The sequence below is a fragment of the Lutra lutra genome, chromosome 12, assembly GCF_902655055.1.
Source record: "Lutra lutra chromosome 12, mLutLut1.2, whole genome shotgun sequence".
Classification (NCBI taxonomy): domain Eukaryota; kingdom Metazoa; phylum Chordata; class Mammalia; order Carnivora; family Mustelidae; genus Lutra; species Lutra lutra.
The window spans coordinates 17,331,889-17,358,850 of NC_062289.1; the positions used below are offsets into that span (position 1 = coordinate 17,331,889).

General features: G+C 49.5%; 1 protein-coding gene across 6 annotated transcripts in view; it reads left to right on the forward strand.

The window, feature by feature from the left end:
• The window catches only part of ALPK2 (alpha kinase 2), a 115,241-nt gene that overhangs the window by 85,925 nt on the left and 2,354 nt on the right, over positions 1-26,962 (forward strand). For all 6 annotated transcript variants that reach the window (XM_047696305.1, XM_047696308.1, XM_047696307.1 and 3 more), the window contains 6 exons: positions 2,183-2,310; positions 2,419-2,454; positions 7,014-7,288; positions 8,500-8,588; positions 10,058-10,275; positions 15,530-15,578. In XM_047696305.1, coding sequence (XP_047552261.1) covers positions 2,183-2,310; positions 2,419-2,454; positions 7,014-7,288; positions 8,500-8,588; positions 10,058-10,275; positions 15,530-15,578 — 795 coding nt within the window. The remainder of the gene's footprint in view (positions 1-2,182; positions 2,311-2,418; positions 2,455-7,013; positions 7,289-8,499; positions 8,589-10,057; positions 10,276-15,529; positions 15,579-26,962) is intronic.

Sequence of the window (26,962 nt, forward strand, 5' to 3'; positions counted from 1 at the left end):
TTATAGAAAGGAAGCACTCATTATTCACTTTAAAAACTTGCTGTAGTTGTCAGCCAAGGATAATTAACCAGTGGGGGTTTCTGCCATCTTGCTCTGAGCTCAGAATTGGCACCGGAATCCTTTGGGTCCCTTTTCCATCTGAGATGTCTTTAGAAAACCCAGCCTCCCTCTGGGGAGCATTTGGCAACAGTAGGCTTGCCCTGTACCGGTGACACGTGGCCAAGTCTTTACGTTCTTAGCCGCGCTGGCTTCACTCCTTCTTGGCCACACTGGCTTAGGTGCACCCCTTTGCCTCTTCTGTGGTATATGGGGAATATTTGGGAGGCCCACGTCCTCTGTATATCAAGAAATCATTTACATTAGTTCAAGTGGCTTTTTAAATGTTATCGAATTTCTTTCACCTTAATTCCAGTCCCTCCAAGAAGTATCTCACTGCCTTGTCAAAACATCATTTCCCAGAAGCTGAAATCTCTCACGCAAGTATAATATAAACACGTAGCCAAGATCTCTTTCAGCTCATTAAATAATGAAGAACCAGGAAGATGGTAAAGCCATTCAAAGGAACATTTGAGGAATGGAGATTTATATAGTCTGTTGGGCAAATCGATAATACTTTTGCAAACAGGTACAAAACTGGTTAATATTTGACAGGTAATAAACACTGAGGGTTATCTTTTCTGCTAAACAGAACTTGTAAGTTGCAAGTTAAAAATGTCTCTGGGGGTTCTAGTTAAACAGCAAAGTCAGGCACAGGAGCATTCTCCCATAATTAAATTCTCCTTGGTGAGCCCGTGAAACTGACATGTGAAGGGCAGGAAGAGGCCTCCAAGGTTCTCCGTCAGGTGTCAGAGGATCCGGGAATTTGGGTCAGAAGCCACAGAGAAAGACACCGCCCCAGACCTTCTGTGACTCAGCATTTCGCAGCCCAACAGGAAATCTTCAGCTCGTGATTGGGACTGTCCACTTTCCACCACGCATTCAGGACGCCTTCAGAGGCTCACTCGGTGGACGATGTATTATCATTTCATGGGCTTTTCTTTTAAGCCATTGGTGCATGAAACATGTGTAAATCAGAGACTTGATGTCCACTGAAAAACCAACCGAGTGTCTCTACTTCAGGGACTAAGCAACTGAGAGGATAAGTGGAATCTGGGTTTGAACTGTGAAATGACCCCAAACTGAAACAGACAAACCTGGTGAATGTTTAACAACATTGTGGAAAAAAACTGCAACAATATGTAACTTTTTGGCTACAAAGTAAGTTTTTAGTGTGAGACTTTGGAATGAAGACTGCAGCGTTAGCCATAATTCCCATGATCCCAGATTTGAGGGGAGTGATCCAAATCACTTGAAGAGGCAGCGTCATGAGATCAAGGTGAGGACTCCAGACTCAGGCTTTCTTGGTTCAAGTCCCAGCCCAACCCAGCTGTGGGAACTTAGGTCACGTGCTTGACCTCTGTATGCCTCAGTTCTCTCATCTGTGAAGTGGGGATAGTAATACCACTTCTCTCATTACATTGATCTGTGTGTGACATGAAATAGATGTTTAAGTCATCAGTACGATGCCAGGTGCATACCAAGTGCTCAGTACATGTTAGCTATCATCATCATCGTCACCACCAGTTTTTCTGTTCATAGCACGGTGCCTGGAACTTACAATGTTGAATGGGTGGGAGGGCAGATGGATGGCTGGTATTCAGTCCGGGGGTATCCTATTTAAAAAAAAAAAAAAAACCCTCAGCCACGTGTCCTTATTTACAGCAGAGACCCCCTTTCTCTTGTCCCTTATTGCATCTGTGTTTAGATTTGGGTTTGGAATTTTCAGGTCTCCTTCAAGCACAGGCACCTGGATTGGTAACATAATTGAGGTGAATTCTGAGCAGAAATGTTCATGACAGCCCCCAGAATCCACATTTCTGGTTCTTTACTAGCAGCAGCCAAACCTCCCAAATGTTTCTGTCTTAATATTGCATGTTGGAGTGAGGATGTTAAGCCAAAATCGTGCTGATCGTCCCCTCAGATGAATGAAGGATTTGAACAGCTCATCGAGGTTTTGTTCTTTAACCAACCGACTGGCCCAAAACATGAGGGCAGGGAAGCATGTTTCTATCTCCGTAAGTGCATTAGAAACCTCCAACCTCAGGACGATGAAGCATTCAAATATTCATGTCCCCTATTGCAGTGCGGGTGACAACTCGATTGTGTCCTTGGCCATCATGCAAGCTGGTCAGAAGGACCAGGGCACCTATGACTGCTCCATCAAGAACAGTTACGGAAAACTGACCACTGAGTTTAACCTCACGGCTGAAGGTAAGCCTCGGAGGCTCGGTTTCAGGCGAAAACTGCGAGCTCTAACTCCCCTGCCCCCCAGTTCAGAATGCCCATGCGTACTGAAGGCACTCTCTCCTTTTCTTCTAGTTCTGAAACAACTCACGAGTCACCAGGATCTGAAAGGTAAGCCAATCGTTGGTTGTCCAAGGACGTGGGCCCTCCGTAAAAGCATGAAATAGCTCCTGGAATCAAGGGTAGAAGCAGTATTCCTGCTGACTCTTCCAACCAAGTAGGAGAGAGTGCGGGAATGACTGAGACACGAAAGACAATTTCAAGCTGGTTGCAGGCCTACCGTAAGTGCGGAGGTGACGACTGTCCGGAAATGTTTACGAAAGATCAGACTGCAGGTGTGGTGCTCCAGGACAGCTTGGTGGGCTTTGAGGGAAGAGTCCTACCTGTGAGCCTCAGGCTGGCATCCAGCCCCTCTGCAGGCTGTTTTCAGCCTCTGGCACTGATGCAACCTGTTTTGCGTCTTCAGTTTGCTTGGCAATTTGACTAGACCATCCGATTCCAAAGACAGCCCAGGGTCGAGGGGAATAACTTCATTTGCATCTTAATGAAAATGAGAGATGGGTTTGGATGCTTTCCTTTCTTTCCTTTGGCGTTTGGTGCTGGTATGGTAACAGCCGAACAGGGGGCTCCTGAGCAGTCACCTGCCGCGGGGCCACCTAGTGTGGCTTGGTGGCATCCATGCTCGGCCTGTGTTTCCTCTTAGGGAAAATTCCGTGCCCCCGCACACATGCCCATCCCCACCCAGTAGCGTGCTGGGAAATGTTTAACAACCTGCCCAGGGTGTGTGGGGGAAGGTGCACTGATTTGTTGAGTTTTCTCATTTCTGTGGTGTAAATACTATCACCATGGCCAATTTTTACTGCGAGTGCGAGATGGAGAAAACACGGAGCCAGGAAGAGATGCCCACCAGCAGCTGGAGCGAGCTGGCTGCAGCCCGCCCGTGCACGCCCGCCCGTGCACGCCCGCCCGTCACTGGCCATAGCTTTTTGCACCTTGTAGGAGCTTTGGTGACTTTTAGAAGAGATGTGAGTAAGACGGATAACTCAGTTGATTCAGCCTCATCAAGAAATTCACCTCGTGGGCTGATTTTTAGACAAACAAAAACACCCGAAGACGGGGAAGTCTTTGTGGAGACAAGACAGTAAATGCGATTATGATGGGGGAACACCTAGTTCATAAAGGGCAAGGAGCTGGGATCTTGACTTAGAAATGGTCTAGCAGGGGCGCCTGGGTGGCTCAGTGGGTCAAGCCTCTGTCTTCGGCTCAGGTCATGGTCTCAGGGTCTTGGGATCGAGCCCCGCATCGGGCTCTCTGCTCAGTGGGGAGCCTGCTTCCCCCTCTCTCTCTGCCCACTTGTGATCTCTCTCACGTATCATGATATTTATATCATGATATTTATCGGCAACAACAAACAGGCTCTTTGCAAACCTATTCAAATGCTATGTACCTGTCTTTAGTGTGGAGTACGCTTATATGATTTCAGATCCTTTTGCCATGTCTGCCCCCCCATCTCCCCAAAAGTCTAAATAAGCAAAAGGATGTCCTTCCTCCTTATGCTTGAGAAAACAGAATAACTTCCAGAAGAAGGGCTTCTCTGTGTCATCAGCTTAGCATTGCTGGGCATTCACATGCCGGATACTTGCCACAACCTCGTTCATTTAGGTTCGCATAAACTCATTTTTCTAGGTGTTTACCAGTTAGGAACTGGTAAAAGAGACCCCAGTGGGGATGAGCTGCTGGTCACCTTATGAAAACAGTGCTAATATAGCCCTGTGACTCCAGCCAGAGGGTTTGGGTCTAGATCCAATGACATCACCTCCTCCCAGTGTCGGATCCCCCTGTGACTGGGGGGGGTCCAGTGTCAGTGACTCACTGGAAAGTGAGGGGATCCCATACTTTCCTCCCCATCCCCTTGATCTTTCAGATGAAGAAGGTTCAAATGACTTCTTGATCACCTTTCTTGTTTGGGGGAGTCTCTCTCACATTTTATTAATTGAGTTCTCTAGAGGAGGAACAAATAATATTTTACAAGTTGGTCCCTAATTAAAAAACTAATAAAATCAGGCTTGTGGGAAGGCCCCAAATGAAAGATGGTCCAAATAAAACACAAGCAAGCACAATTTAATGATAGCACACAGGGCTTTCAAAGAAAAGTCCTAAGATTTATTTTTTCCCTTTCATTGTTTTAAGTAGACATTTCTGTTGGAAATTATAGATGGGATTGTTAATTATACCTAATATAATACTATACAGAAAATGTCCCTTGTTATTTCTAAGCACATAGTCTGGACAACTTTTGTGTTAAATCTGATGCATTTCTAAGTACTTGGTACACACATTTCTATTAAGAATAATTGAGTTTCAGGAATTTGGGGGGATTATGCAAGAAAACAGAATGGGGTAAATACAGTTCATATTTATTGGGCTCTGATGTGTTTACACAAAATACTTCCTATGTTCACTAAGTGGTATTAGGACCCAAACTGTTAACATGAAATTAATCATGTAACTAGAATTGAGATTTGGGTTTTATATATTTATATATATATATATATATATATATATATATATATATATATATATATAAAACCCTTCTTCATTTTGTGATCCGATTTTAAAATTTAACTTAAGAAAAAACTATCCTCTTCTCCATAAATTGATTTATTTTTCTGGTTCTATCACTAAGGTTAACATCTATGGTACAAGGATCTCCTTAAAAGTCTGCCTGGGAGGCACTTGGATAGCACAGTCGTTTGGGAGACCGACAGCTGGTTTCGGCTCGGGTCATGATCTCTGGGTCATGAGAAATATTTGCGTGGGACAATGTCTCACGGGCTACCTGTTCCCCTACTTTTCCACCCCAGTTCTCTCTCGAGACCCAGGACAGGTTAATTGGTCAGAGGCTCCTACTCGACTTGGTGAAATCTTGGATAGTTTTTCTGCGCACTCTCCACTGGCACCTTCAGCCCTTTTCCTATTTGAACCCCTCCCTACCACCTCCCTTCTTTCTCTCTGTCAATAACTATGACCCATCATTCATCCCCAGAGAGGGAGAGACGGAATCCCAGGCAGGCTCCACACCAGCAAGAGGGGCTCCATCTCACGACCCTGAGATCATGACCTGAGTCAAAATCAGGAGTTGGACACCCAACTGTCTGAGTCCCCCCAGTGTCCCAAGAAATAATTTTCATCTCCTTATGCCTTTCATAGCTAGCTTCAGGCATAGACTGTTCTTAAAACACATGATCTGAAAATATTTTTAAAAGCAGAGAAAAAAATGTTTCTCTGTGCTGTCAAAGTAGAAATGTGAAGTGAGATTTTTCACACGACCCAGGATTTCTTTCTTCCTTAAACATTCAGAAAGATGTTAGTCTTTATCGACTTTGAGAATTGGAGGACATTTTAAAGAATCTAAACAAACTTACTTCACTGAAAACTTTCTTTTCTTCTGTCAGCCCATCAGAATGCTGCTGCTCGCCTCTAGTTTAAAACGGAGCCTTCTGATTGCCTCCATTGTCACCTGAAACATGGAGAATCAAATCTGAAGAAAGCTGGTGCTAGAAAAATAATTCTACTTATCTTTTTACAAATAAATCCAAAATAATTAGACTTTTTTTTTTTTTGGTATTTCTTCAGAGGCAGTTCCTTTAACTGTTTGGTTTTTTTCTGCGTCTTTCTTTCTTTCTTTTCTTTTCTTTTCCTTTTTTTTTTTTTTAAAGATTTTATTTATTTATTTGACACCGAGAGAGAGAGCACAAGCAGGGGGGAGCGGAGGGAGAGAGAGAGAAACAGGCTCCCCACTGAGCAGGAAACCTGGCGCGGGCTTGATCCCAGGACCCTGGCATCATGACCCAAGCTGAAGGCATGCGCTTAACCGACTGAGCCACCCAGGCGTCCCTGTCTGCCTATTTCTTTTGTCTGCCACAGACATTCTCAACACAGGGAGGCAGTGTTGCTCTCGAGAAGGCAAAATTGCTTCTTAAGGAGGCAAAACAAAACAAAACAAAACCCTGTACTCCGATTGTGTGTGCAGCACAGATATACACATAGGATGTACACAGATATACAGTACAAGTGTGGAATTAAAATTTCGGGGTAGGGGCAATTTGGAAAAAAAGTCTAAAAAGACTCCTTTCAAAGGGCAATCATGAGAAGAAAGGTTGAGAAGCATCGATCTATCACATCTAACCACTGGTCCCTCCTCTGTTCTCCACCCTTCACCTGTCTTTTCAACTTACCTTTAATGACCTTTCACAGTCCTGTCCGTATTTTCCAGGTCTGTCTAAACTTCTTTTCCTGGGGAGCCCAGGAAACATGAAATTAATCATGTAACGAGAATTGAGAGTTGGGTTATATTAAAAAAAACACCGCTTCTTCATTTTTGTGATCCAATTTTAAAATTTAACTTATAAAAAAACTGCACTGTTTAAACTTCTTTTCCTTGCCCCAACCAGTCTTCTCCCCTCTCCCTGGCTCGCGCGGTCTTGCCCCTCCCCCTGGAGGGCTCACCCCCCTCCCCCCAACATCTCATCTTTGAGCTGGGCCTCCGTGGGGAGTGTGGTTCCCCGTCCGGGCTCTACCTGCCAGCCTTGCCCTCAGCCCTGTGTGGGAACACACGTTAGCCGAGAAGCAGCACTGGGGGGTCTAACTAAAGGCGAGCTGTGTTTCAGGATGTGAAGAGATCGAATTCAGCCAGCTCATCTTCAGAGAAGACTTCCTCAGCGACAGCTACTTCGGGGACCACCTGCGCGGTCAGATCGCCACAGAGGAGCTGCACTTCGGCGAAGGCGTCCACCGGAAGGCCTTCCGCAGCAAGGTGATGCGGGGGCTCACGCCCGTCTTCCAGCCCGGCCACGCCTGTGTGCTCAAAGTGCACAACGCTGTTGCCTATGGGACCAGAAACAACGACGAGCTCATCCAGAGGAACTACAAACTCGCTGCCCAGGTGGGTCCACCTGCCCGGAAGGGTCAGCTGGATGGGACTCAGCCGGAGTCTGGAGGTCCCTCCCTGGTTCTGACCCGGGCTGGGATCCGTTCTGTTCCCAGGGTGCTCCATGAAGTCCTTGAAGGTTTGAGTCTGTATGCAAGCTACATGGCTGCCAGGATCCCTAAGCATCCCCAAGAGAGCAGTTTCTAGATCGCTTTGCTTTGGTTTGGTTTATGGAGGGGTGTGGGGTATAATCAGAAGGCCCTGCCTTTGTCCTGTTTCCTGCCTTTCTGAGTTTGAGCCAAGACTCCAGCTAAGTTCACGCCTTCCTATGTTACTGAGTCACAGAATCTTGAGACAAGAAGAGATCTGGGCTTCCCTCCCTGTCTCCCCCTCCCACTTTGGCCCATGTATTTCACTCTTGACACCAGCACTGGCCAAGCTTTTGGGAGTGCTGGGACTAGCTCTGTCACAAGTGAGGTGCCCTTCTAACACTGTTCCCTGGAACACAATTAGGTTAGACTTTGATGAATCTCCTGGGTACTGTCAAGCAGTAGCCACCCAGGATGGTCTCAGACGTGCTGATGTGGGGTGGGACTTGCGGCTCATGAAGGCGGCCCCTCTTCTGACGATAGGATTTTGCCAATTGTATTCCTTTCTCCCAATCAACCGTTCTTTTTTCTATTCTTTCACTTCATTCTCTTTCTGCCTCAAGTACCATCTGGTCCGGTCAGGGAAAAGCCCCAGCATCCAGACTCCCTCTTGGAGAGGCCCTACAGAGTGGAAGGCAGAATCCAGTTTGCTTTTCCGGAGCAAACAGTCTTGTCAAGGTGTTCACTACCCACAACCCTCGTCACACCCCTGAGGAAGACTTCAGATGGGAGAGCTCGCAGGCAGCCCAGCAGGTCCCCCAAGTTTTACCTGACATCCTGCCCTGGGGCCAGTTCCCTTAGCCCAGGGTGAATTTCAGCCATGCACGTTCTAGAACTTTTTTAGTTCAGGATGCCTGGCGCCAGAGACCGCTTGAGCTTTACTTGGAGAGTTCCTTCAGGTCTCAGAGAGGCTCTTCCAGTGGACAGCTCTAGGTTGTAGCGATGCAGCAGTGTAGCAATCACTGTTACTTCTGGGCCCCCAACTAGGGGATGGCTGGGTTTGGGAATCCATTGGCTTTACCGCAGCTCTGAATTTCCTCTAATCACTTGTCTTTCCCATGCGTGTGGGTGATGTAGGAATGCTACGTCCAAAACACCGCCAGACACTATGCCCAGATCTATGCTGCCGAAGCACAGCCTCTGGAGGGCTTTGGAGAAGTGCCGGAGTAAGTGTGTTTACCCGCTCTTGTGTTCTCACTTGGGATTTGTCGGGGACTTGGGGGGCTGGAGGGAGGAGAGGGTGAGAAGGACCAGCAGGACAAGCATTTCACCTGGTCTTTCTGTCTGGGAGCTATGAAAACACACATGTGGGCTGCTGTCCTGTTCCTTACCAGGTTGCCAGAGGCTTACAGAGAGATATTTGATACATATTCTTTAAATCAATGCACGTACATATGTACGTTTATACGGATAGATGGATGAAGGATGGGTAGATGGATGGAGAGGTGAATTCAATAAGTGTATCATATTAAATAGAAAAGAATTGGATAGAAAATGAATGGGATAAATGTATCATGCGAAACAGAAAAGAAAGAGTGTCTACTTCGTGGATATTACAGTGTCTCAACAATAAGCCCGCCCAAGAGAACATGAGACTATCACAAAACAATTACCCTACGGTGAAAATAAAATATGGGGCCGTGTCTAAGAAGAGTGAATTGGGGATCAGCAGTGTAGGAACGTACCACCCCTTTCCTGGAACCCTGCAGAGAGGAATCCCACTGATTATTTTCATCCACTCATTGGCCGAATATGGACTGACCCAAGCAGATGTTTGGGGGTCTGGAACTTGTGGATACTAGCCTGCTCCTCTGGTTGAGATCGTATGTGGGGGGTTAAGTGAAAAGAGAAAGAGGTATGCCAGGGCACATTGGAGACTTCAGATACAACAGTCATTTGTGTATCCGTAGAAACTTGGAGAGGAAGGAAGGAAGGAATCGTTGCCTTCATCGACCCTGTCAGCTCACAAAGGGGCAAACATACTCTCCCTGAGGTGGTATATTGGGCTTATCATATAGAAAGTCCAGTGCTTTCTGCTCTTGGCCAGGAAATGCTTAGCGTACTTATTTAGTTCAGACATCTCTCAGCAACTTCAAGGAAAATTAACATAATGCAAAGAAAATACACAATTGCTTTTCTGTTAAATCCCCTAAGACCGCAGTCTGCAGTGAGTGACGGCTTCGTGTCACAGGCACTCACACGTTCTCTCTCTTCTCCGGCCCCCTTCCCAGTGTCTGCCCCCATCAGTTCTCAAGGAGGAAGAGGGTCAGTTGTGTGAGCTGTGTGCAACGCACAAGACCACGGCGCCCTCGGGTGGGGCACGCCCAAGTCTTGTGTGACTTGACACCACAGTTTGGGGGCTTTCTAAAGAAAACAACACAAAATTATGCATATAAAGATTGGTGCAGGGACTTGAGAAGGGCTTATGCTCGTGAGGACCAACTCGAGGCACAAATGAAAGACGGAAATATATCTTCCCACCTGTTGAGCAGTCATTGTGGTCGGGGGTCTGCCTACATCTAGTGGAGTCTGGGAATTTGTTCTGCACCTGCTTCCCCCAAGTGAAGACAGAATGCCCTCAGTCTCTGTTTCCAGGTGAGAATGTGATGTGTGACCGTGCTGTCTTGCCTTCCAGGATAATTCCTATCTTCCTCATCCATCGCCCGGACAACAACATCCCGTACGCAACCGTGGAGGAGGAGCTGATCGGCGAGTTCGTGAAGTATTCGATCAGGGACGGGAAGGAGATCAACTTCTTGAGGAGAGACTCGGAGGCTGGTCAGAAGTGCTGTACCTTCCAGCACTGGGTATACCAGAAGACAAGTGGCTGCCTCTTGGTCACGGACATGCAGGGTGAGGAAAGCAGCCTGACCTGGCTTGCAGGGGTGCCGCAGGGCCTGGAATGTTTCCTGGGGTGTGGAGGGGAGGAGAGGGAGGGGTCTGCCAGATGCCTTTAAGCATCTTTACCAGCAGGAGGTGTTACTAATGTCTCATCAGAAACAAGCCTGAAATGAGCAACCAAATGGAGTAATAGAGTGCATTACAATAATTCGCGCCAATAACACCTATTACCACAGGTGACCAAAGACTGGCTTGATTGTTCTCTCCTCTACAGGGGCAATTCAGAAATATAGAGGAAAATCTGACTGTACCAAAAGATAAATTAAGACGTAATCATTCTTTCTTAATAGGGCAGTTGCTTTAGATTTTTAAGCCCCGCTGGCTAGTTTGCACATTTTCAATTTATATGCAAATCGATGGGAGTGCATTTTTCCTATGAACTGGGGCTATGATAATTAGGGTACCCAGAGAGACCGCCCTGAGACAAGTTGCAGTTTGAGGTTCCCTAAGACCTCCTTCTGTTTCAATAATTTGCTGGAAGGACTTACAGAACTCAGAAAATCCTTTACACTCTTGGTTATGATTTCTTACAGTGAAAGGATACAGACTCAAGTTAGCAAAAGGAAGAGGCTCCTGGGGCAGAGACAGGGGGAGGCCCAGGGGAGCTTCCAGTGTCCTGTCACAGTGGAGCCGCGCAGACGGCGCCAACGTCTCCCAGCAGTGATGTGTGTAGCCGCGTGCATGCTAACAGCCTTCCGGGGAAGTTTGCCCAAACCTCGGTGTTCAGAGTTTTTACTGGGGATCCGTGCCATAGGCATAACTCGTCCCAAGATGGACTTTGGTCTCTAGCCTCTCCAGAGGTCACACCCACCGCCCCACGTAGACAAAGATGGTCTTACCAGGCAGGTCATTCCAGGGCTCAGAGGTTACCTCTCAGGAGCTGGGTGGGGATTGAGCCTTTATTTGGGCAAAGTGAGTCCTCTCCTGCACACTCAAGTTCAGGTACAAATATTGGGGAGGGGATCCCAGGCGACCTTGGTAGGAGAGAGGAGTATGACAGGCTGTGGGAAGGCAGCCAATAGGGGACCTTAGAACACAGCCAGTTCCCCCTGCAGGTCACTAAAGCTCCTGCCTGCGGGGGAGACTCTGGGAGCCTGTGCAGAGCACGAAGCTCAGAATTATCTTCACACAAGGAGGGAGGGAGCAGCGGTATTCATACACCAGTTGTCTTTAGCTACCAGTGGGCAGCTACTCCTGGTGCGGGTGTTAAGGCCCCTGAACTTGCCACCTGCCCGCGGACAAGCCAAGCTGAGCAAAAGCAGGCTCCCGTGAGCTCAGGCAAAGAGATGCTGGTGGCATGGGGAGGAAGGGGGAGCCAGAGCGCACGGAAGTGGTTAGGGTGAGGACAGCGGGTGGGGCACCAACAGTTTCTACCACAAAGGTTTTCCTTTTCCTCTTCCTTTCCAAATAATAATACTGTGAAGAAAGATCTGAGCTATAATCGTATGCCCGCTCTACGTCAGACCTTGTCGCAGATGAGGATCTCCGGCTCTTGTTACAGCTGGTGGTAAAGAGCAAGACGGCCTCCGGGTTCTGTTCCCATGGCTTCCTAGCTGTGAGCCTTGGGCAAGTTACCTCCCTCTCTGTGCCTCAGTCCTTTACCCGAGGGGTGAGGGGGTGGGGGGTGTTGGGGGGCTCAAACAGGCTGGGAAGTCACGTAGCACAGCACTGCCACAGAGTGAGTGTTCCCAATTTTTAAAAACATTTTATTTTGAAATAAACACAGACATAAGACATTGCAAAAAGGTTCAGGGAGATCCCCCCTTGCGTATGTACTCGTTTTTTCCTATGATTTCTGTCTGAGCTTCATAAGACAAAAGGAAGACATAAGACGTAAGACAAACGGAAGACAGAAGTCTGAGAGGAAGACATTAGGATCCCATTTTACGGATGAGAAAACAGAGACCTAGAGACAATGCTTTAATTGCTTGCTGTCACCCAGCTAATAAGCAGAGGAGTCCGAGACCCTACCCTGTGGCTTCGGACTCCAAAACCCAAGCTCTTTCCACTAAACTGCAAATTTACCAATTTGTGAGAGATTTCCAAGTGTTTCCTGAGATTAGAGCGTCCATTGAGGGCCTTCTTGAGGGCCAGCTGGGAACTGCAAGGTCAGAGCCTTGCGGGTGGGGCCAATCTGCATATTGGAGGCGGCATACCCGCTCAGCTGCCTTGGAGACTCCGCTGCCACACGTACACACCTGTACGCACACGTACACACACGTGCGCACACGATCTTAATACACAGCTCTCTATTCTAGTTAGACTCCGGCTGTGTAGGTCTGGATTCCCACCTCCATCTTTTCCCCTTCAGAGTTAATTTCGCAATAAGTATAGTTCTTCTGCTGAAAAGTAGCACCCCGGAGCTCCGCGCAGGGTTCGTTTTGCTTCTAGGCACCTGCGAACAAGCTTTGTGGAATGTTACATCTCTCGGTGAACGGCGTGTGCGGTCCACTGCGCTGGCACGGTGTCTACCGGGGTGTTTTTACTCTCTGCTGCTGGGGAAAATCTCGTTACTGTCATCATCGTTGTGGAGGAGATAGCACATCCACTCTCTAGAGAACCTGTACATTTTCTAATTTGACAGATGCCGGAACTAGGATGAAAAAAAAAAAAAAACAAGCCCAAACACAACTATGACCTTCTCAGACTCTTTTTTTTTTTTAAGATTTTTTTTTCTTTATTTGACAGAGAGAGAGAGAGAGATCACAAGTAGGCAGAGATGCAGGCAGAGAGAGAGGGGAAAGCAGGCTCCCTGCCAAGCAGAGAGCCCGATGCAGGGCTGGATCCCAGGACCCTGAGATCATGACCCGAGCTGAAGGCAGAGACTTTAACCCACTGAGCCACCCAGGCGCCCCCCTTCTCAGACTCTTAAAAGCGATCCCTTCCCTCATTGCCGTAGCTTGTTGACAGGATTGAGGGGGGTTCGGCAAGCTTGGGGGTGAAAGCCCCGCGTGTGGTTGGGCCCTGAGATCTGCCCGTCACTGAGACCACGAGGGTTCCTATGAAGCAGTCACCCCAAAGACCCAAAAACCCAAGTTCTGGAGAACAAATTCCTGATGCTGCCTACTTCCTTCCTTCCACCAGAAACGACCCGCTATCCCCCGCTACCCCCATGGCTGCACACTAGAATTCAAATTATTACCCTTTGGAGATTTGGATTGGATTGCTGGCGAATCACTGAACTGAGACGTTTCCTTTTCAAAATTATATTCTATTTTTCTCCACTGTAAGTGATAGCTGGTGATTGCGAGAGGTGGGAAAAGGGATCCACAAGTTCAAGGACCTTTTGCCAAATGACTTTTTGAAATTGGACTAAAATGCAGCTCAGAGCTGTGATTTTTAAATGCAGCGCTCCACAAAAACAAGATGTCTGAAGTGGGCTTTTACAATTTGGTGCCCTTTTTTCTTTTTCCTTTTTTTTTTTTAAAGCGCAGCCCCTATAATAAAGGCTACGTGAAGCACTTTGGCATACGTTCTAGTTGTTAGCTTTGGGAGAATGAGGTGAATCAGTCGCCCACTGCAAAAGCGGCCTTTAAAACGCTCACTGGCCCTCCAAAGTGCCGAGTCTCATTTAGCTCACGGGTGCACGCGGCAAAGCGGTTTCTGTCGGACCAGCCAGCCTGAAGAGCCGCATGGCCTGTGTTTTTGCCGTGCTCCGGGCGGAGGCTGCTGACTCAGAGCATTAGCCCATCAGCGCTCCTCTCCTGGGCCTCCGAAAGCAGTGCTCCCAGAGTGGAGACTCATGGAGCTTGGCTGCCATCACGTCTGCCTTCGGGGGTGACTTGGGAGAGAGAGGACGCTGATTCCTTGGTCCACACCCCAGACCGGTTTCTGTGCTGCCAGGCCCCTCAGTGAGCAGGTCACCTGCAGGCCATGGGAAATACAGTGATCACAAGCCTGTGGGGGACAAGAGGTAGGGGCAAGAGAGGAGGAGGCAAGCCAGACAGACTGGTGGGGGAGCACCGTTGACCCCATGCTCTGCCACGGAGGGTCTGTCACGAGATTGCAGGAGTGCGCTTGAGGCGGAGGCCCACTGAGCGGGAACCCGTGCCCATGGCCACCACCCTAGAGAGACAGGAGCCGAGCTGTCCCTGGGCCTGGTAAGGAGAGTCTGGAGAGGCCCGAGGCCATCCACAGTCTGGGCATTGGAAAGACTTGTCTTCCTCCAGATCTGGGAGAGGTCAGGGATGCGGGGTGAGATGGGGACAGGGTGAGAGCCTGGCTCTTCTCTGTGGCCCCAGGTGACAGTGACTCTTGCCCTTCCCCTCCCTGCAAGACAGAAGGATTTTCTGTTTTCTTTATGTCCCTGGTTCCTCAGCCACTCTCTCGACTCCTCCTGCTGGAGAGGCAGAGGTGAAAAGCCTTCTGTGTTCTTATGTCCCATCGGGGATATTGTGGCTTCCTGCTGAACCAGAGTGGGACGCTCGGGCAGCCGTGTGGATGGCTGTGGTGTTGGTAACCGCCCCCACATGGTTTAATGGGTAGAGGTTAGGATGAGTCAAAGGGTCAGACCATGGGTCACAGCGGTCAGCATCTCCAGGCCAGTGGTGACAAGGGAGTGCGTCCCTGGGCCTAGAGCCAACCCTGAGAATCTTTCCTCCTCGAGTGGGAAACCGTCTTTATGGAGATCGAAATGGCATGTCTGGAGTTTGGCTTGGAACAGAACCTGTGCCATCTTGAACTGTCTCATGGCTGACCTCAGCCCCCACCCACTGCACACACGCATGCCACCTGCCACTGCGGTGACCCGGTGGTGCAGACCAGTCCCCCATCGGAGCTCTTCTAGGGAGAGAGCTTGCGGGGAAGCAGCAAGCTTCAGAGCCGCGCACAGGGCTGCTGGCCTCCCTCCTCGGGCAGCAGGGATGGGTCAGGCACACAGGGGACATCGCTGCCCAAGCTACAAAGGGCAGCGGGTGGCGGGGGGTGGCAGGCCCCACCGTTGGATCCCGTGAGACACAACTCCCCTAAGCTGCTGTCCTAGGGCTGCCGTCCTCCATTATCATCCTGCCAAGCTGGATGTATGTCCAAAAGGCCATCTGTGTCGACAGAAAGAGGCCTCTACTGATGAAACAAGGAGGAACGTGTGTTTATGTAGGAAAGGAAGGCAGGTGGGGCTGTCACTACCCCTTCCCCAGGAATCCATGGCCTGTCCTTTCCCAGGAGCCCCAGGTAACACAAATCCCATTTCTGCTCTCTCTTCCTGTAGGTGTAGGAATGAAGTTAACGGACGTTGGCATAGCAACACTGGCTAAAGGGTGAGTAGAAAACCCCAGCACATCTCATTCGATTCTGAGCTTGCAAACCCCTGCCAGGCACACACGGTGGAACTGACGGGGCCAAGTCAATTTCTTGTCCTAACTGCGGATGACAAATGTTCCTGGAATGAATTCAATTCCCTTCTCTCACCTACATAAAATATTTATGGGCTTTGTTCTCCCAGGGAAACACATTTGTTTTCTAACTTTGAAACAAACAAACAAACAAACAAAGAACTCTAGGAAAACAAGGCAGGATGAATTGCTTCCAGGAGAGCGGGGTGGGGGGGGGGGGGGGAGGTGGTGGTCAATGCCAACATGACTGGAATTTCTTTTAATCATGAACATTCCATCTTTCTGCCTTTGATAGCTTCACTATTAGAAAATTCTTAAATTTTTTCTTTGCATTTGAGCGCAGTGAATTCAATTTGCGTATTTTTAATGTGTTCCCCACCCCCATCCCAAAAAGTCCTTCCCGAGGCTCCCACACTTCCCTGGAGGCGGTTTCAGGAGCAAATGGCAAGGGAAGAGCTGTGATGAGTTACTCTGGTGTTTGCGTGGCTTTGTTTCCCAGTTTAGTGTAGGGTACTGCTTGGTTCCCTGTGGACTACGCCCAGACAGCACTGTAACATCTTACTGGCTTATCTCTTGTACGCCTGTGCCTTCTGTCTGCTTTGCTGGACCACCATTGAGAAAGCAGATGATTTGTGGTTTTTGGTGAACATGAAGTTCTGAGTTGGACCCATGTCCCAAGACAGTCTGTTACAAGGACGAAATAGAGGGACAGATGACTTTTAGAAGAGATGGATGGCTTTTGCGTTATTACTGTTCAGGTATGGGGAGGCCAGTCCTTTTCTGGAAAGGAGACAACAGCCACCAAGAAGGGTTTGTTGTTCACGGTCCCCAAGAGGGCTGGGCCATGGGGTCCACACAGGAAAGCACCAGGCTCAGTTGGGAGGAAGAGGGAGTGCGGGGAAAGCATGAGCAACGACTTTGATTTGGTTTCCAAGGGAAGGAATGGGTGAGGCAGGGAAAGCAAGCTTGGGATTGGCCGGTGAAAAATGTCAGCGGGCTCTGGGATGGGGGGCTGTCCTTGTCCGGCCCTGGTGCCATGAAGAAAGCTGTGAGACCCCACGAGAGAGGTGGTGGGAACAGGGCTTGAGTTGTTCTCGAAGGCCAGTTATCTACTATCTCTAGGAACTGGCTAGCCCTGGGAAGGGCAGTCTCTCCACGGTGAACAAGACCCCAGATGTCAAAGCATCAGAAGCAGAGAAAACAGAATGGCCCGAATAGACCTTACTCTCTTACGGCTGCTAAGGACTTAACCGAAGAACTTTCTGGTTATTTCCGCCCATCGACATCAGTGGAGCTTCTAAGAGTAAACCCATCTTCAACCTTAGTGAAGGGCAGAGAACAGTGGAGGGATGGCGGGATAAAAGTGGAAGAGAGACTTTTTTAACCTCCAGATCATTGACTCTGACTCACTAAGTTCTCACTGATGACACAGAGCTTCTGACATGGGTTTAGAACTAAGATACAGTTTGGGTATTTTCCTTCCCAAGAGCGGCTCAGGAGAAGACAGTTTTGTGTGGGGATTCTCTCCATGCTCCCAGGGCCGACTAGAGCCCTGAACCTCAGGCAAGTCTAGAAACTTGGTTGTAGCCTTGTGCATATGAGGAGAGCGTGGAAGGAGGGGTACAGTATAGTCGGGAGAAGGAGGGTTTTAGAGAGAGTCTGGTTCAAATCGTGCTCGTGCCATTTACTTGTGACTCTCCCAGTGGCAATCTCGCTTCTTCTTGCGTTATGGGAGTCTGTCTGGCCCATGGTGTGGGCGTCCAGGCATCCTGCGTGTGCATGGGACAGTGCTATCTCATGCCTGCCGTCCTCACACCCATCGAGTTAGACCTTTGTCCCGGACAATTTCCCCCACTTCGAGAAGAAAACATATGGTGCTGCTCTTTATGAAGGGATTTCTCTGGACCTCAGAAGCATTGCCCAAGTAAAGCAGATTCCGTGTTCTCTGGGGGACACGGCAAATTCAGTCCAGCACACACACCTGGTTTGAATGCTGGTTCTTACCTTACTGGCTATGTGGTCAGGTGATTTTTAAAAAAAAATTTTCAAGATTTTATTTATTTATTTATTTACTTGAGAAAGAGACGGTGAGAGCAAGCGTGTAAGCGGGGTGGGGGAGGGGTGGCAGAGGAGGGAAATGGGCAAGCCAACTTCACATTGAGCATAGACCCCATCGTGGGGCTTGATCCCATAACCCGAGATCATGACCCCAGCAGAAACCAAGAGTTGGGAGCCTAACCGACTGAGCCACCCAGGCGTCCCTGGTCCTGTGACTTTAAGTTCTAGAGGCCACTGATCTACAGAATGGGGACACAGAGGGTTGTCACGAGGAGCCCCCCCTCCCATTAATCCGCATCCAGGCCCAGAAGCTCAGTACAGTGTGATCAATATCGGTCTCCTCTCTCCCTCTGGCCTCAGCCTGATGCCAGGGTAGGCAAATTTCATACCATTCTTTAGAACAACTTTCCACCAAAAGAAAGCAGAAAGCTGCCCAAGTTTCAAAAACTAAAACAAGCTTAAGAGCATGATTATTTAAGACATCTTTTAAAAGCATCTTAACAGTTTCCGGGAACTCGTACATTTTCGTCCTCATTTAAAAAGAAATCTAATCCCTTGGTCTTGTTCTCAGCTTTAATGTGACTTATCTGGTTTGGGACAAGTGCCCAAGACCCATTAGAAGAGCTGATGGTTGGAGCCCAGGGCAAAATGTTGTCTCTAAAATGTTACTTATGGCCTTTACTCCCCAGGAGTGGTCAGGGAGGAGACAGGAGAGAAGGGAGTTCTGAAGCATCTGAGAGCTTTGGAAAGGATATGAGATCATCTTGTCCATTGTTTTTTATAAACTTTTCCTTAAACTTTCCCTAAGTCCCAAGCTTTTTTACCCCAAAGAAATGTTTCTTAGAAGCCCAGTTTAAAAAACTGATAAAAAGGGGCGCCTGGGTGGCTCAGTGGGTTAAGCCGCTGCCTTCGGCTCAGGTCATGATCTCAGGGTCCTGGGATCGAGTCCCACATCGGGCTCTGCTCAGCGGGGGGCCTGCTTCCCTTTCTCTCTCTCCCTCTCTCTGCCTGCCTCTCTACTTGTGATCTCTCTCTGTCAAATAAACAAATAAAATCTTAAAAAAAAAAAAACTGATAAAAGGGGGACCCTCGATTGGAGATCTCCTCGGAGGCCCCTGGGAACCCCTCTGCTCTGGACTGAGAACCAACAATTGGGACCAGCCTTCTTACTTCCCAACTGAGGAGCAGGAGGTGCAGGGAAAGGCAGGCTGCTGGCAGGCACCCCGAGGAAAAGGGTCAGATCCTCAATATCGGAGCTGAGATTTGACTGAAGAGACTCTCCAGGGAAAGCCAGAGCTGCAGCATGGAGCGCAAAGGGCAGAACCCGTAAGATTCTCATTCAAAGGCAGCTCCAAGACAGGCTAAGGAGACTCCAGGGGGAAGGATCGCAAGCCCAGGAAGAAGCTGGGGGGCATTGCAGATGCCAGACGGCCTCCAGAGAGCAGGAGAGAGGACTGACGGCTGCGTGTCCATTATGCACTTTCTCTTGATCCTTAGTAAACACACTGGGGGGCTGAGTTCATCCCTGATGGAAAAGGAGGCACCTGGGGAATGGGCGCCATCCCAAGAAGCAGTGTTCCTGTAGGCAACATTATACACAGTCTTTTAAGTACATTAGAAAGATACAAAGCATGGGTGGGAGAAGCATGGGGAGGCGAGTCTAACTTACTTTACTAATAATACAATCATAATAATAAACAGGGACATCTGGCTGTCCAGTCCAAAGAGCATGTGACTTTTGATCTTGGGGTCGTGAGTTTGGGCCCCAGGTTGGGTCTAGAGATTACTGGAAAAAAAAAAAAAAAAAACTTAGGAAAAAACATTTTTACATAATAAACGATACACTTGTGGTTTTTTTTAAAAGAGCAAGAAAGAGGTCTCCCAAGTTTAGGGCCCACCCTTTTCTGGCCAGCAGTAGTTAGGGTCTTTGGCACGAACAGAAGCCATTGTGTCATTTAAAGAAAATAGTCCCTTCTGTCTCAATCTGCCTCTGTATGTGGGTGCTGACCTCCCAGGAAGTGCAACCTGTCTTGTCCTCTTGTTGAGTAAAGGCAGGGGGAATGCGACAATTTTGAAGGCGGTCATTTGCTATCTCATAAAATAGAATAGCAACAGTCATGACTTATTTGTTTGAGGTCGCATTACCTGCTAAAATGATCGTTAAGGCAGAAGTATGTCCTGTCTCTCCTGGGAGCCAGCCAGAGGAAGCTTCTGGAAACCCATCACCTGTACCTCAGTACCCATGTCTTCCAGCAGTGGTGAGCGCGAAAACTTCAGAGCACGAAGCGTGGCCAACAGCACTGTCACCACATCTAATAACCCATGTTCTCTGCAGACCCAAGATCCTGACTGGACAGTTGAGTATTTTCCCCATTTGAAACTGCTTGGCGGTGGAGAGTTCTTGGAAGGGGAAAAGGGAAAACGCCTAATTCTGTAACTAGAGATCGAGACATTTAACTTCACCAAATCAAAACCTGCGTAAACCATGGGCAGGGGAGCAGACCCAGAGGTGTCCCAGTAGGTCCTGCAAACACGCACCCCTCCCCCGCCGAGCGGGGGCATTTCTGGGGCGATGACATGATGGCGATTCGCCACCAGAGGGCACCAGAGCCAATATGTTTTCCCTTTATAGTCTCCAAAAAAAAAAAAAAGAGCTGAGTTTATGTCGCGGGATTAAAGAAAAACAAAGAAGAGTGCGCTGAGCAGATTTCTTTCCAGTCAGTAAGCACTGGTCCACTTAGGTCTGATAGGAAGGGCCCCAAAGGACAGTCCTCAGGCTGACCAGCATCCAGTATCTCAGATTTCTACACTCGAAAGAAAGAAGCCATGAGACGCATGGCAATGTCTAGTGTCCCTTCCACAGAAACCAAATTCAATGCACCCCGGACAGAATGACAAATGGCTTGCTCCCCGCGGGAGAGCAGACAAGAGGTGATGGGGAGCCCCATGTCAAGGCAGGCGCCTGATAAGGACAATGGTCCTGAGAAAGCGGATCCTGCTGGTGTCGGTATGTCCAGCTCACGTCCTACCAGCCCTGAAGAAGACGAAGGACTAAGACAGACTCCCACAGTTAGTCCAGCTGAGCTCCAGGAAAAAGGCTCTGCCCTCACTGCCAAGAGCAGCCCACCGTGGAGCCTTGTGTGCCCACCTGCAGCCACCAGTCTGAGACCCTGGAGAGAACCATGGAGAGAAAGGACAGCACAAGCTCGAGGGTGCAAAGAAATAGGATTTGTATTCGAGAGACACAGCCCTATGATAGGCTTGTGCATGAGGTGTGTGTATGAGTGTGTGTGTGTACACGTGTGTGGTGACTCCAGGCAGACCACTAATGCATGAATCTGCAGGAGGGGAGGAAACAAAGGGACCCGGGGACAGAATTTCCTGACATCCCGTAAGCACTTCTCACAGCAGGGCCGTGTCCCCACAGAACCCACACAGTCCAGCTGAGTTGCCAACGCAGGCTTTGGAGGACCATCTCTCAGGTCCTGAGAGAGACACCTTACCCCGTAACGATCCACTTTCCCCCATGGCCCCCATTGTCATCTACCCTGGAGGGCTGTCTGCACCCTGTTTTAATCTGGTCAAGCCTTTGGCCAGTAGAGCGCGTTGGCCAGTGGCTGGTTTGTTTGGCCAATCTTGGCCATCAGGGAGGCCTGGAGGCCCACGAACAGGACATTTACCTTTTTCACAATTTTGGCAAGGCTGGCACTATGAACAATGCTGTTGGTGTACGTTCAGGGTCTCCTGGATCCAAGAGTCAGCAAGGACATACCGTTCCACAGAGTGGGGATAGCATGGCGGTCTCCTGGTCTTTGCCCAAAAGTCTTGCAAAGGATAGCTTGTTGAAGTGACTGAAGTCGGACCTGTGGTGTTCTCCCCCTTCGTTGGCACTACCCCCCAGCCCGGCCATCCCCAGGACTGAGGGACCCACAGCCAGGCTCCTTGTCGTTTGCCACCCAGCTTCAGAGGCAAGTCTGAGCAGACAGAACATCTGAAGAGCTGGGTGGGTTTGAGATGTCCCCTGCGGGACAGCCAGGAAGACAGGAGCGGGGAAATGGCAGGTGAGGAGGAACTGAGGGCCACAAGGGTCAAGGTTCACAGGAGTCTGGATGAAGATCAGACTGTGGAGAGAAAAGCTCTCAGAGCCTTCAGGAAGGTCCTAGCAAAGTGCCAGGTTACAGGGATGGAAGAGGGAACGTGCCGCAGAGATGCCACCAACTCAAGTCTGTCCATAGAAAACTCGAAAATTTCTGGAAGGTAGCTAGAAAAAGGAGTGGGGTCTGTGTGTGTGTGTGTGTGTGTGTGTGTGTGTGCCATAAAGAAATGGGGGCTCACTGTGGAGTGATGTTCCAAAGGAGCTGAAACCCCTCCCTGAGGCTTTCAGAGCTCGTCACCTACAGAAGGGGCCACGGTCAGCGCCATCCCACCCTGAGCACACAGGCAACGTGGCCTCCACCAGCAGCCCGTGCCTGGATGCTCTCTGACGGGGACACCTCAGTGGGAATGCTGATGTCCTGTCATCTCAACTGCTGGGCCTATGCCCTAAAGGGGCTCCCCCTCTGCAGCTAAGATTTGGGGTTATGAGGGGAGCTTTGGGAATCACAGCTCTGGGGCCGAAGACAGTGGGTGCCCCTCAGACTGCCTCCATCAGAGCTGTCTGGTCTCCAGGATCCCCTCCGTGGCCCTCTGTGTCCTGACTCGAGTGTGGGTTTCGGATATGAAGGAGAGTTCTTCCTGCTTCTGGTGTGTCTGTGGGGACGGGACTTGTGGTCACAAGAACGGGGACCATGGTGGACGCTTGGTTCTCCTTCACCTCCCCAGGGCCTCCCTCCTGCTCTCACTCCCTGGGGCTCCCAGCACAGAGCCCCTCCTGGTTTGTGGGGGGTCCTCCAGCAGCAAGGGAGCAGGAACCATGCAAGAGTGCAAGGTTTCTAGGATGCCCTTGCCAGCAGGACCAGAGAACCAGACTCGTGGGTCGCCTTTGCCCTCCTCTCTTGATGATTCTGCTTTTTTTCCCAGCCTGGGCGGATGTCAGGGAAGAAAGCACCAGTGCTGGTTTCCATGGAGGCTTCCCAGGCTGCTGCTGAGCCTGGGGCCTGAGGGAGGAGCCGAGAGGAGGCGGCAGGGCAGACAGTGGGCAGGCGAGGGCAGGGCAGGCTGTCAGTCAAGCAGAGGAGCCGGGACAGCTTCTCAGGGACAGGGAACACCTTGAGCAGCTGCGTGCCCATGATCTGACTGACCCTGGGGGTGGTGTGGGAGACGGCCCAACCGGCCCGGCAGCAAGGACAGCCCCCGGGGGGCTCCGGCCAGAGTGTGGGTGAGGTGCTGGCCAGGGTTCCCACGGTGCTTGTGGGGTGGAGCGCAAAGGTCCCCTCTCCAAAGGGAGGAAGATCAGCTCGTACAACCTCAGAACAAACTGGTGTAGAAAACACAGATTCGGTTACCTCACAGCATCCCCTCCCTCAAAGAGCTCGGTGACTCTTACAGAAGCATTTCGGAAAGGGATTGTGTGAAAACAAGATTCCTGTTGTCAAATAATCTTGGGAAACCCTGGGTTGGATAAGTGTAGGTGTCTCTTCTGTGCAAGACTTTGTACGGTGTTTAAAGAGCCGGTGAGTGATTTCAAAGCCCAAGGGCGCAGGGAGAGAGATTACAGAAGGTTAATTGCTGTGCTCATAACACAGGGCGAGTTTTTACTTCAAAGCATCTTGTGGGACTATTGCTCCTTGGAACATGTTTCAGGAAATGCTGACCTGAGGAACAATTACATAGCATGGGTCCCGAAGCCTTCCATGAACGTCCTCTGGCCTCATCCCTTCTCAGAAGACCTGCACTTGCCCAGAACGTCCTCCGAGTCTTTGCCCATGCCGTTCCTTCTGCCAGATAAACCCCCAGCTGTCCCTCCTGTGTGACTCCTGCCAGGACCCCCCTTGCAGTAGGGAAAGCCCCGTCTCCCAGGTTCCTGTAGTTGTTTATCACATACAATGTGATTGTGTGTTTGTCTTCCCTGCAAGATGCCCAGCTTCTGGAAAAGGGCGGTGCACCTTATCAATCCTTTTTAACCCCCCCCCCATCATGTCTGCCATCTAGCTGGTGCCTCATGAAGGAACCGACAAAGAAATAGAGGGTGTTGGCGGAACTATAGGAATTACCAGATGGTCCCAGAGTGAGGGGCTGGCCTGGGCCCCTCCTTTCGTACATGTAGATCTGTTCTATTTACTCATAAATCCAGCCCTGGCTTCGTTGTACACACGTCCCCCCCAAACCAGAGGTTTATTTCAATTGCTCACCCCTATCCTCAACCTGAATTCTGGGTCCTTGTAGTCATTCCCTATAAATTAAAAGTTTTTTCAGAAAGGATATCAAACTAAAACTTTCATTATAAATGGCCTCTGGCTTGCTTCTAAAAGGATTGCCCAAAGTATGGGGATTCTCAATTGCTGCTTCTGGCCCCACAAAGTTTTCTTTAACAGGCCCCTCAGTAAGCCAGACAAAAACCTTAATTCGTTCGACAGAGCCAGAGCTGGGAGTCTCTGCCGCTTGTCTCCACCCACTTCTCCCTCTTCAGGTGTGTCTGGAGGCGATCCATGGCACAGGGAAGTGGTGATGAGCCGAGAGAGAGAGAGAGAGAGAGAGAGACAGAGAGAGAGAGACAGAGAGAAGCCAGCCATGCCGTCAACTGATTTTCATATGAGTCTGATTAACAAGATGAGAGAAAAGAGGAAGAGTTGTTCAGCAAGAAATCGGTCTAGCATGACTGCCAATATGTAGCGAGTACCATGCTGAGTTGGGGCAGGCTTGTGGAAATAGGATGTTCCTAGGATGTCATAGAACACAACTTTCACGAACAAACCATATGCCTGTGTTCCAATCTAAATAGAAAAGTGTCTCCAAGGTGCAGTAGGGGTGACTTGACGTCATCACACTTCACTTCGTCTCCTGGCTCCTCCAGGTGGGGTTTCTGGACCAGTGGCATCAGCATCCCCGCCCCCCCAAGAGCTCCTTAGAAATGCAAGATCCCAGACCCCAGTCCAGACCTACTGAGCCCAAACCAGCATTTTAACAAGACCCCTGGGTAATTTGTATGCTCCCCTCCCATCCCAGGGGAAACATAAATTAAGCAAAGTCCCCACTGGGTAATGTTCGGTGGAATGAATGTAGGTCCTATTTACAGAGGTCATGAGGGAGAACAGACTGATAGACATAAAGTGATGGGCTAGAAAATCATACAAATTTGAGGTTAAGGATAAAAAGACCCAGTTAGTAAAATTCCACAGAGCTAAGCTTTCTATGGAAACGTGTGAAAAAGTTCTACAAGATCCTCTTTATTCCATCGTATTAGATTCCTGGGGACACCATAACAAATGACCACAGACTAGTGGCTTAAAACAACAGAAATATATTCTCTCGCATTCTGGAAGCCAGAAGTCTGAAGTTCAGGCAGGTGTCTGTAGAGTAGGTTCCTTCTGGGGCTTGTGAGGGAGAATGTGCCCCATGCCTCTCTCCTGGCTTCCCAAGCTGGCCGTCAATTGTCAGCCTTCCCAGGCTTGTATATTTCCCACTTGAGTCTCTGCCCTCTGTCGTCACATGGTACTTCTCTGGTGTGCCTGTATCTTTTTTCCCCTTCTTGCTTAGACACCAGTAACATTGGCTTAAAGGCCGACTCTCCTCCAAGGTGAGTTCATTTTGATTACATCTGTAATAACACTCTTTCCGAATAAGCCCATGTTCTGAGGTTCCAGGAAGGATACGCCTTTTGGAGGAACCAAGTTCAACCTGGTACATCCATCTGACAAGAACAGAGGTGAATGCCGTGGGGGTCAAGCTGGAGAGATGTCAGCCTACTTGAGATTCAGGGTCTCCTCTACTCCTGCTGGTGGCGAGTGGCACGTGGGGCTTGCAAGGGGGTCCAGAGGCAGGAGAACCTGTATTCCCCATTTCTTGGTGCTATAGGAGAGTTTTGTGTCCTTTGAAACACTCTGGGTTAATTGATCTTAGAACGCAAAGGATGTTGCCCTGTTTTTTCCTAAGGCATCGGCCATGGCTGTGAGTTTGACAGACAAGGAAGTCATGGCAGAGGTCCAGCATCCTTACTGAGACCAAAACTAAACTGAGAAAGGAGAAAGATTTTTAATTCTGCAGATGTTACATACCAGAAAAGATCTACAACTGAGCTAGGGAAGGGATGGAAGTTCATTATTGTGTGACATGCCAAGTTGAAGGTCCAAAATTAGACCCAGAGAGAAAGAAATGTGGTCTGGAGACCCTCTGGACTGAGGTGAGGCAGCTCTGGGGATGGGGCTGGGTGTCCATTTTTTTCCTTGACCTTTACTGAAAAGCCTCCCCTGGACAGGTATGTTGGGAATCAGGTAGTGTCCTAGGAGAGATCACAGTCTGTGCAGAGATGTGAGGCATTCCTTAACTTCTGAGAAGTGGATGTGATTCTCCTAAAGATACAGGGAAGACAGAGATGTTTCTTCCTGTAGTGAGGATAGGGTCAGGGAGGGCTCCACTGAAATGCACTTGACGTGGGGGCTGAGAAAGGGGCTCCTAGACCAAGCAAAGCAGCCTTCTCTCTCTAGGACCTCCACAGGTTCATGGCCATCTACAGTAAAAACCAGCCTCAGTCCTTGCTCCTCTGGTTTTCCGTGAGGACTGGAGAGAGGGATCTAAAGGAAAAGAAGGGGCCAGATTTCCGGGAGCAGCTCTGGGCTTCTAGGGGCTGGTCGCGAAGGCAGCTGGGCTGCCCGGAAGTCCTGCTGCTTTGCCCACACTCAGCCTTTCTCATTCCAGAGCACGGGGACCATTATGTAAGGGGCTCCCTTGTTACCCGGCATCACACACTCAGCGGCCAGACAGTGCTTAAGGAGTGACTCTCAAATTTTCTGGGAGGCGCAAATGTGAATTAGTGATTTTTCTCTGCAGAGACTAGATGTCTGAATGTTTAAAAGCATCAAGGCCACCAGAGACAGGTGACCTTGACTTGTGTGACAAGGCACTTAGACAGGGAGGCTGCCCCAGCCCATGACCTTCCTAGTTTGTATGAGGAGGGAAGCCTCCCTCCAGCAGGACAGGGTTGGGCTTCCCATCACGTCTGACAAGCACAGGCTGAGAGGCGGACGCGCGTCCTGCCTGGGTCCTGCCCGGGAGCGCTCAGGCACCAGAGGGATGCAGGGGGGCTGACATTTCAGCCTTTCTCGCGGGGTCTTCCAGAAGATAGAGGCGTAAAGATGACGTGGTTGGCAGTGGAA